Here is an 11,387-nt window from a genome sequence, read left to right as displayed (position 1 = left end):
AAGTTTATTTGCTTGATCTAAGGGATCTTTGATGTGTTGAAGCATGTCCTCATTTATTCTCCCTCGAAAGAGCTTCCATTTGTAGGCTTGGAGCACTCGCTCATACTTAGCTCTTTTTTCATTAGCTTCTTCCCTTTTTATATTTCTAATGAAATCATCAGGCATGAGTGACACATGCTCTCCAGCCTTGAGTTTTTGGGATGACCTTGCGGCCCCTATGTATCCTTCCGGATCAAAGTTTGGCCTAGGGTCTCCTTTTGCCATCTTGTAGTAATCCAATTTATTCTACAGCAAACCGTAACTCTTTGAACTTTTGACAACAAAGTTTGAAAAGACGTAATCCAGGCATGATGGATTGTTTTCCATGATCAGTTAGATGTTGGGCGCTTACTATTGATAACTGCTTGACAATCTCTAGGCAGGCCACTCTGTTAGGCACAGTGATAGGCAATACATACGGTTTTCCCTCAAATCCATACACTCTTATTTGAAAGCAATCCGAAAAGAAATAAAAATCTCCCCAGTTGTGCTCAATTGCAGTATCTTCGCCATAATCCTTTGGCCTCAAGAATCTCTAAATTTCAGGGGACAAAGCATGATCACATGGGTACCCAAATAATCTGTGTAATGTCTTAACAAAATATTCCTCGAAGTGGCAGTACTGGTTGTTGCTGTATCTTTGGTCCCACGAAGATACCCATAATTGCACAGGCTTCCTTACCCCAGCTTTATCATATGCCCTAATGCACAACTCGTCTGGCCATAGCCCTTTGTCTTGCCCAACATACAATAACATATGCATAAGAATAGAGTAATATTTGAAATGCACGTTAATCACATCTCCTTTCAATTTCTCTAATCCATGATTGATAGCATTGGCAAGATAGGTAGAAAAATCAAATAACCGGGGATCTTTAGATTGCAAATCTGCACAGATGACCATAGCCGCGATATCCATCAATGGATGAGCCTCTATTCCCAAAACCTGAGCAGCGCAATAGTATGTATACTTGAAATAGGGATAAAACAAATTAACATCATATGGAGCTTTGTTATCTTTATCAAATGGCACTATCGATCCCGCAACCCTGGGTCTATGGATAGGGAGTCTCCACCTCTTATAGACTTCCTCTAAGTTGAAGTACTCTTGTGTCAATTTCTTAGTATCAATGTGCTCTTCGAAGCCCCAATCTAAATCAAACAAAGTGTCAATAATTTCCTTGGTAATTGACAGTATTGGTCTCTCCATATAATCACATATGGTCCTGGTCTTGGGTTCATAGTTGTTGGCTAGGGACTTCATGAGTTCAACATTCACAAAGACATTAGCCACTGCCAATTTCCGCAAATTCAACCTCCACAAGTTATTCATAGGCTCGGGTGCACTCCTTCGTATATACCCAAAAATAAACAATTCATGACCCCTTATCTCTGTCCATGTATCCCCCAGGCCTTCAAATCTATCTTCCAGACCTTCCTCATCCGTTTTAATTTTCTTAGACCTAAGGCTTGACGTAGGACATTGGTCAATTACGTCCTGGGCCAAAGAGCGACCTTCCTTTTTCTGCCTCTTAGGTTTGTCTTCCGGGGGCTGGGTCTCTTTAACTTTCCTAGCCCTATTCTTTTTAGAAGATGACCCCTCCATTATCACTACAGAGCTCTGAGAGCGAAAGACTTACTTGAATTCAAGGTAGACTACTCATGAATTTGCTCTCGAATCGTTTCGGCTCTCTGAAACTCGCTGCGAATTCTTCAAGCGTTGCTTAGAAGTGTTTACTCTTTTGCCAATTTATCGAGCATTCATGGCGATTTTATCGGTTACCATTACCAGTTGCACAACGGTCACAGGGGCATTTATTTGAATTCATGATGAAGTGACTTTATTAAGACTTGTATTGATTCTCATGGCAGAAAGTAATTATTCATCTAGTAGCACTTCACATTGGCCATCAATGCTCATTAGTTTTATGGCCGTACCCTTTTTCGTTGGAATTATGCACTTCGGTATCTTAACTTTTTCTTCCCTCGAAATGTCATGTTTCATCGATGTCGCCTTAGTTTCGACGAAACTACCCTCATTGTCAAGGAGATTTGTGACTTCATTGACCTCTTCACTTTCATCGAAAGGCTTTATCTCACGTGTTATATTTGCACTGGCGTCGATGAAATCTCCCCTTTTGGTGAAAGACAAATAGTCTACTTCGACTCTTTACGTTTGGCCGATAACAAGTCTTTGATGGTAATCTCTCATGTTTCATCGATGTCTTACTTTTCGGTGAGAAAGACATCTTCGGTCAACATCTCTTGTGATTCTTCGATACGCTCTTTTCCTCGAAAAAGTCCTATCAATGAAATCTTCCTGTGGTTTGCTCGACATACCACCTGTCGATGAGAAAAATATTTTCGATGAGCTAGTTTTGGAACTCATAGAGGTTCAAGTTAGTTCGATAAGTCATTTGTCGATGAAATACTGATGAGTTTCTTTGATACAGCAGATGTATCATTTCGGTCAGATTAGATACTTCGGTAAAGGACTAATATGCATATCTGATGGCTTCGGTTTGAGCGATAGTTTTTTGAATTCTGATGTCGATGAAAATGATAAGGGTTCTATCAAAATTCTTAAGGGCATGGTTGATTTACATATTTTTTAAGAAAACTTCTGTAGTTTCAGTTGAAACCATGGAATTCTATTGATTTAAAATCAATGCTCAACATGTCCTATAGAGGAATTCGCTCTGGACCTTTTGGAAGGGTCAGGAGCGAAATTCCTATTCTAGACTCAATTTACCTTCAATTTGACTTGATTTCGCTTTAGACTTAATCCTTAATGCATTTCCTTCCCTCTCTTTGCAAATTCGCCCAACCATTCAATGACTTAGGTGAAGACTTAGGTCCTTTGGGAAATTTCGCTCTAGACCCTTTGGAAGGGTCAGGAGCGAAATTTGCAATTATGCTTAAATCCTTCACTTTCCATCACATTTCTTCGTTTCACACATCAATACTCTCTCAATCACACCATAGGGATAAGATATATGAGGCAAATTGTGACCAAGAAGAGAGACTAACATGTCAAATTTCACTCTTGACCCTTCCAAAGGGTCGGGAGCGAAATTTGACATGTTAGTCTCTCCATTAGGATTCATATATGGAATATAACATTTAAGTATAATTTCTTATACTTTAAGTTATATTCCATATATATTGTCAAGATGTTTGAGAGTGGTTTCAGACCTCCAGGAGTTATAATGCAAAATCTAGTTTTTGGAGGGTTCTTCAATTTTCTAGACTTAGTCAAATTTCAGAATCAGGATGACATTCCAGACTTAGCAAAATTTTAGGACATTTGAGGATCATGATGACATTCCAGACTTCTTAAGGTGAATTCGCTCTGTCCTTGATGTAAGGGATGGGACCTAGGAGGACATTATGCATTCAACCAAGGTTTGATTTAGCAACTTGAAGTGCGATCAGATAGTACACAAAAAATACCCTAGGAATGATCTAAATAACCCCTAATCACTCAATTGACCTGACCTCTTGAGGAGATCCACCTGACTCAAGCAGAGCTTGCTATCCTAATGAGCCCCCTGGCACCCTTCAATGCAAAGACTAATAGCCAAGACCAGGCAACCAAGCAAACTAAACTAACCCTAGAAAGCAAAAAGGTAGGGGTCCCCATTTGCAATGGGGCGATGTGTGAAAACGTCACAACAGGTCCTCACTTTGGCGACGAGATCTCCTTCCCTAACCGGGACCTATTCTTGCATTTTCAACCTTTCTCTCTTCCTCCTTCATGGCTTGTGTCTGCTTTAGACCCTGTTCGGGCCCCAAAATACGCCAGGACAGGGGCGTGGCGCCCTTGTCCCCCTTGGATAGTGGCGTGGCACCCCTGTCCCCATCTCCTAGGGTGGCCCTATGTCGGGTCTACCCGGTCTCCTATGCATTTCTTGTCTTTGAGGCTTGTTATTCCTCTTTGTCGGCCTTCGGTGGTTGAAAGTTAATCCTAAGGCATGTATAAAAGGGAATTCAATACCCTCATTCGGGGATGGATGGGCAATGAAAGGACAAATAAAGAGCATAAGTAGAAGATACAAGATTTCAAGGTCATCATCAAGCATCAAGAATTCAAGCATTTAAGTCTTCTACATTCATCCATTGGAGCAACATTACAACATTCATTTGCAAGCATGTGTGTGTGTGTCTTAGGGTTTTGTCATGTTACATGCCATTTCATACAACATTTGTGGTTACATTCAAGAAGCAAAGCAATTATCATCAACAAGTTGCAGATCTACAAGCTATACATTTCCATTGTTTACATTCAAGCATTTTCAATTACATTCTTTCAAGGTTGATTCATCAACTGAGGTTTGATTGAGGCAAACCCCTATCCACAACCTCCCTTTCTTCTCTTTTCTGTGTGTAGGTTGCAGGTGCACAACTGTAATTGCAGGTTTGGGCTTCATTTGCAGAGACAGAAGAATACTTTTCGTTTCGTGGATTTTTTGGCGGACCATGTACATCCCTACCACGGTCCCGACGACTTTTCTCCAAATTTGCAGGGTAGATCCGCGTCAGTGTAATTAGCTCAGATCCGAAGTTACAACACAATCCCGAACTAGTAGCACTTCATTTCACTCATTTCCTCTCTCTTTTCCACATAATCAACAAGTCAACTTTCTCATTTACAAAAGAGGGTAAATCATACTTCAACCACTTGCAATCCACTCAGAATTCACATCCTTGTTTCCCTCGAATTTGGATCTAGTGGATTCGACCTCTCTTTTGAATGTAAAGTTCCTTCCTAAGTGAAAATCATCCTAGTGGCTTCCTCTCTCTCTCCTAGTTGGGGAGTCACTAGGATCCAATTTTCCACTTTACATTTTGGTGAACCCAACGTTTTACACATTAACTCCGATTTCTCATGTTTAGATCTAATTAATTGCAATTTGAGTTTCAAATTTTCATTTTCAAGTTTGATCTATTTGCAAATTTTAGAGGTTAATTGCATAAAAACCCTAAATTTTAATTTTGAGAAAATTAAGCTTGTGAGGTGTAAAATTTTAAATTGCTTGTTTTAGATCTAATTTCTATTTCAAAATTGCAATTCAAATCTGTCTCTTTATTCTGAAAATTCAGTGGTTAAATCATAAAACCCTAATTTTTAAGATCTTTTCATTTTTGACCTTTGATTGCAATTTTGACCGATCTAGACATCTCAAAATCAGTTGTTTTATTGAATTCAGCATTAAAATCAGAATCTCTATCATCCCTAAAAAATTCGAAAAAAGTTGGTTGGATTGTGTGTTCCTGTCACGGTCCTCAACTTTTTTCCCGAAATTTCAGGAGACAGAATTGACTTTATTTTTCTGCTCAGATCCAGAAAATCAGCGTACTTTATCAATTTTAACACTCTCTAAGGTCGAACACAAATTCAAAATTCATCAAATTCAAATCTTAAAACTAATTTTCATTAAAAGGTCCTAATTTTAGATTTGCTTTTCCAGCAAATTCAAATTTCAATTAAGAGACTTTTAATGACAATTAATAAATTGGATTTACTTGCTCTTTTGCATGTGATTACACTAATTTTTACATATATTTATCATGTGTTGGATAAGAGTTTCTTCCATTTCTTGTTGCTTCTCTTTCTTCATAACACTTGGTCATATTGTGTTGTTAGGATTTCCAAATTGTTAGAGCTCAAAGCTTTCATGTATCATTTATGTTGTATCATGGTGATGTTGTTAACAACATGCATTTCCTATGTTAATCACCTTAAAGCTTTTGTAGATCATAAACCTAGAAATCCTAACCTTTGTACCTCTCCTAGGGTATCTTGTGTGGATGAAATGAGATCTAATGCTTTACCCAATGATCTTTCTACAAGAGAACAAGCATTGGAAAGTAATATGGATCCATTTTCTTCTTCTACACATACCCTTGAGCAAGGTGGGCAATATGACAACATCAACATTCTTACATCTTTAGATCCTCCTTATTCTCCTAAGACCTATCTTCAACATCAAAGTCTATGTAGAGAGGATGATGTCATGCATTTTATTCACGACCTTTCTCCTCGCATAGAAATCACTAAAAATGAGCTTTTGGATGATGAAGATATTCCTCCCCAATCTTCCAAAAAGGATAAGCTTGATAAAGGCAAAGAGATTCTCATTCCACATGATACTCCTCCTTCATCTACAAATCCTTTTCTGCCTCTTTACACATCAGATTTCAAAGATATTCGTGATCATGTTCCTCCATCTAGTCAATTGCAACATTCTTATAGTTGTGGCTTTAATATAATTACAAAACAAGGTTTTAAAGGACGAGGAATTGGGAAATTTGAGCATGGAATTTGTGTCCTTATCAAAGAAACGGAACTCGGACTCGGCAAGGCCGACTCGGACTCGGGACTCGGCGTCGGACTCGGCTCCAGACTCGGCTGGACTCGGGAAAGTGAAAAACTCAAAAAATTTAGCGATTTTTAAAGATTTAAAACTTGTTTCAGACACCCTTTATTGAATACACCTTAAAGACACAAAAACATCATTAAACTCGGCTCATTTGATTACATACACAAGTATACATCAATCACATAAGCATAAACGCAAATTGTAGCTCAAGGAAATAAGAAACATAGATATATAAATATTGTCAAATGTATACAATATTACAAAACTCATGGAATAAAAAATCCATGTCATCATATGATCATCATCAAATTTTTCATACAAATACCAAAGGTAAATAGTAAAACTAAATACAACTACAAGTGTACAAGCCTATGGCTGAGATGGCCGTGCAACCTCTCGCCCTGGCCCCCTGCGAAGGCGTTTAAAGTAGGTCCTGGATGATTCAGCAACCATAGTTGCTCCCCGTGACACCATGCCATGCTCACCAACATCAGGAACGGCTGTGTCATGCTCACCAACATCAGGAACAACTGTGTCACTCCGACTCTCAGTATTTCCTGTCTCTGCTCGTGTTCTCTGCTCCTCCTCTGCCATGGCTACAGCCTCAGCCTCTATATCTACCTGGTCGAACCAATCAATGTCATCATCACTAAATACAGCTGTAGGAGTCCCAGGAGCTGTCTGATTCTCATTGGCCCACTCTGCTTCAAGATCAACCTCATCTAGAATGATAGGAGACATGTCAAGTGTTGCATTCTTTCTCATTCTCAGGCGGAGGTTGTAGTGAACAAAGACGAGATCATTCATCTTCTCCACAGATAATCTATTGCGTCTCTTGGAGTGTATGTGCTCAAACATAGTCCAATTGCGCTCACAACCTGATGCGTTGCATGGTTGGCTCAAGATACGAATGGCCAACTTCTGAACATTTGGTGTCTCTGGGCCAAAAAAGCTCCACCAATGATCTGAGTTTGAAATGAGAAAAATAAATAAAATTAGTTTCACTCATGAACTCATTTAACAAGTTACAATATAGTATTGAATAAAACTAAAATTAAGCCTAACAATTTATTTTTACCTGGCATCATAGTTGTCCTACCGTCTTTGGCGACAGGATGAGAGAAGGTCTCCCCTTGTGCATCTGAGAACATCTATAGCTCTCGAAAAAGGTCTATTTGAGAAGTACCAGTAGGTCCCATCTTCTCCATGATTGCATATAGCCCATTAAGGACCTCTGCATCAGCCTTGAAAGAAGGGATAAAACGGAATGCCGGATTCAGATAATAGGCTGCCGCATGGATGGGCCTATGTAGCTGATGATGCCATCTCCTATCAATGATCTCCCAAATGGGACCATACTTGCTCTCATCTGCTCCATAGACGAATTTGATGGCCTCCTTCACCCTATCCATGCCCTCATATATATAGCCCATTGCGGGCTTATCTCCATCCGCAACTCGCAACAAAACCACCAAGGGCTTAACAAACTGCAAAATTGAAAATATTGTGTAATTTAGAAAAATGAGCAAATAAGAGAATACATATAATAACTTATAAAACATGAAGCTAAATTGTAGAATTTATAAAAAAATTACCTTCACTATCTCATCACAAGGGACCCAAAAGCCTTGCTCATCAAAAATGCAGTCTGCCATCTCTATCCCTGCAGGGGTGGTAGCATAGGATGAGGAAGACCACTCCTCACCAACAATCATACGTCTCAAGGCAGGCTTAGACCTAAGCATGGATTGCAATGTGAGGAAGTTTGTGGCAAATCTTGTGATTCCTGGACGATGCAACTCCTTCTGCTCTGTGTATTGTCTCATAAGAGCCAACACCCATGAATGATTATATACAAATTTGCAGACATTTCTTGCCCTTTCTACACATCTCTTGACCCATGGGATTTTTCCAATATCCTCCAACATGAGGTCAATGCAATGAGCAGCACATGGAGTCCAAACTATAGATGGGTGCCTCTCCATCAATAGTCTACCTGCAGCAACATAATTTGTTGCATTGTAAATTGTAATTAATGGAGGTACAAACTACAAGATAGTAATTAATTTGCAAACAAAATTAGTTTGTAATCAAAAGTTTACCCACAGCAACATAATTTGCTGCATTGTCGGTCACCACCTGTACCACGTTCTCCTCACCCACATCTTCAATCACCTCCTCTATCTACTCACATAGGTAGGTGGCATTCTTGCAATGGGCAGAGGCATCAATGGACTTGATGAAAACGGTGCCCCCTGAAATAAAAAAATAAAGCTAGGTCAATGATCATTCAATAAACCATTAGATAAAAAATAAAAAATTAAAGACTATATGAAACTAAAATTAATCAATCACCTGCGGAAGAAACAAGAAAATTAAGGAGAGTTCTATTTCTCCTATCCATCCAACCATCAGTCATGATGGTGCAACCTTTAGTGCTCCATATGTGGCGTTGTTCATCTAAATCCTTTTTCACATCATCCACCATTTGAGACAAAATGGGTCCCCTCAAATCACTCTCACTAGGGGCTTTGAACCCCGCCCCGCATATGGTAATGGCATCAACCATTTGTTGCCAATAAGGAGACCCGTCGCAAAGAAACTCAATGAGATAAGTTAAGTATAAAAATTCAATGAGATAAGTTAAGTATAAAAATTAAAACAATCAAAGTTATCAAACATAAAAGTAAAACATTCACCTGGCTAAAAAGAATGGAATACAGTTGTAGCTCCAAAACCTGCCAATTGCCATTTTAGCAGCATCATGGACCTCCTTGTTCCAACCCATGCCCTCAAGCGACGGTTGGGACCCAGGAGTAGTGCGAGGCACAAAGAAGGAATCCAACCTAGATTTATGAATCCTAGGTCCAATGGTAACATTCCCACTATGACTACTAGTGGTAGGAGCATGAGAAGTGGCGGTGGCACTGCCACTTATAGAAGCAGAAGCAGAAACGGAAGCACCAGCAGTAGCAAATTGAGTGGGATGATATGGAGGTAAGGAAGAAGGGCCTCCAACACAACCTAACTGTGTCCCTCTTCCTAAAACTGTCTCTCTCCCAATGGCCGCTCGATCCTCCTTTTGTTTCTTTTTTCTTTCAATCTCCTCAACCATTACATAACAATCACGTATGGCTTCAGAGACTGCTTTTAGGCATGGTTTGGCATCATGTCCACGCACACCAGCAATATGGTATTTCAGCCTATATATACCTCCATGGAATATTGTTTTGCAAAACATACATTTTGTTTGCCCCTTTCCTTGCCCTGGAAAATCCTCATGATATTTCCAAGCAGGGTCCTTTCTCATGGGGGGTCTAGAAGCCGAAGTAGACATTTTAGGATAGTTTTGTGAAAGCTGAAGTTGAGGCAAATAATAAAGTGAAGTTTGCTGCAATAAAACATTACAAATACAAAATAAAATTAATACATACATTCAAAAAAACTAAAGTAGGGTTTGTAAATTTTTTTTAAAAAAAATTGTAGGGTTTGTCAAACCCTACAATTTAAAAATAAATAAATTTACAAACCCTACATACAACCCTACATAGTACAACTACATACTGCATGCTACATACAAATTACAAACATACAAAAGATCTTGCATACAAGAAAATGTAGAACTTTCAAAATAAATGAATAGAAAATGGAATTTTTGCATATAAGAAACAAAATAATGTTAAAAAAAACAATCTTACCTCTTACAACAAGCTTGAAATGAGCTGCAAACTCTTCCTATCCAACTCTTGATGCACCAAATCGAAACACAATGTAGCTCCAATGTGACAAATTGAAGAAAACTTGAGCTTCCTCCTTGCTGGTTTTTCTTCTATGCACCCTTGTTTTTCTTCCCAACTCACTTTACTCTTCCTTTTTTTGCAAGTGAATGAAATGAAAGTCACTTTTAGGGCTAGAAGACAATTAACATTAAAAAACGGATTTAAAAAAACTTTACAAACTATTTTTTTTTTGACTTTTTATTTGCTGCCAACGCCAGCCGAGTCCAGGGCTCAGGACTCGCCGAGTTTGGCAATTTTGGGCCAAAATCGCCAACCCGGCGAGTCTGGCGAGTTTAATCTCCAGACTCGGCCGAGTCCGAGTCCGAGCCCAAAATCGCCAAACTCGGCGAGTCTGGCGAGTTTAATCTCCAGACTCGGCCGAGTCCGAGTCCGAGCCCAAAATCGCCAAACTCAGCGAGTCTGGCGAGTTTAATCTCCAGACTCGGCTGAGTCCGAGTCCGAGCCCCTGGGACTCGTTTGGCCTGACTCGGACCCGGACTCGCGGGCCAAAATCGCCAACCCGGCGAGTCTGGCGAGTTTAATCTCCAGACTCGGCCGAGTCCGAGTCCGAGCCCAAAATCGCCAAACTCGGCGAGTCTGGCGAGTTTAATCTCCAGACTCGGCCGAGTCCGAGTCCGAGCCCCTGGGACTCGTTTGGCCTGACTCGGACCCGGACTCGCCGGGTTTGGGCAATTTTTGGCGATTCTCGTTTCTTTGGTCCTTATAAATCTTCCTACACAAACTACTACAAGAGGCCTAGGAAGTGGTACCCCTCTTTCTATGGACGAATTCCTTAGACTTCAAAACTTTAAAGGTTACCTTCAAAAACAACAAATCAAGAGAGCCCGCAAGAATGCTTCTTCTTCAAAGCATCATTTTTGTTCATTTCATCAAACCCATGACCATAATGCTGATGATTGCCCCTATTTTCAAAAATCTATTCAAGATGGCATAGATAGTGGCAAAATTAGAATTGTGGATAATGAAACTCCTCCTTCGAACAAACCCTCTTTTTCATGGGAAAATGATATTTATCATCCTGACAGATTAGCTGCAAGAATCTATTGGAGTCCTCAAAATGAAAACAAAAATCTTAAGCAAGTGAAAGGTATTGAATATTGCATTTACCATGATTTATATTCACATTCTATTGGAAAATGTTTTGCATTTAAGAAATTTGTTCAAC

General features: G+C 39.6%; 1 protein-coding gene across 2 annotated transcripts; it reads right to left on the bottom strand.

The window, feature by feature from the left end:
* Positions 1-7,527: 7,527 nt before the first annotated feature.
* Positions 7,528-9,005, bottom strand: LOC131044394 (uncharacterized). Of its 2 annotated transcripts, none has more exons than XM_057977715.2 (4): positions 8,778-9,005; positions 8,525-8,677; positions 8,018-8,418; positions 7,528-7,909 (listed from the first exon to the last, which is right to left on the bottom strand). In XM_057977715.2, exons 3-4 carry the CDS (start codon positions 8,405-8,407, stop codon positions 7,574-7,576), a joined length of 726 nt encoding a protein of 241 aa, XP_057833698.2. In that variant the 5' UTR covers positions 8,408-8,418; positions 8,525-8,677; positions 8,778-9,005; the 3' UTR covers positions 7,528-7,573. The 2 variants fall into 2 exon arrangements, with proteins under 2 accessions (XP_057833698.2, XP_059072579.1); XM_059216596.1 differs by having other exon boundaries at positions 8,529-8,677.
* Between the last annotated feature and the right edge of the window lie 2,382 nt (positions 9,006-11,387).

The sequence above is a fragment of the Cryptomeria japonica genome, chromosome 2 (assembly GCF_030272615.1).
Source record: "Cryptomeria japonica chromosome 2, Sugi_1.0, whole genome shotgun sequence".
NCBI classification, from domain to species: Eukaryota; Viridiplantae; Streptophyta; class Pinopsida; order Cupressales; family Cupressaceae; genus Cryptomeria; species Cryptomeria japonica.
The sequence above is the reverse complement of the archived record's forward strand: the minus strand, read 5'-3'. Positions and strand labels throughout refer to the sequence as shown.

Coding starts and splice junctions, on each gene's coding strand:
- LOC131044394 (XM_057977715.2), bottom strand. CDS start 8,407: ATGGAGAGGCACCCATCTATAGTTTGGACTCCATGTGCTGCTCATTGC. Junction 7,910..8,017: donor CTTGTGATGAGATAGTGAAG/GTAATTTTTTTA, acceptor TCAATTTTGCAG/TTTGTTAAGCCCTTGGTGGT.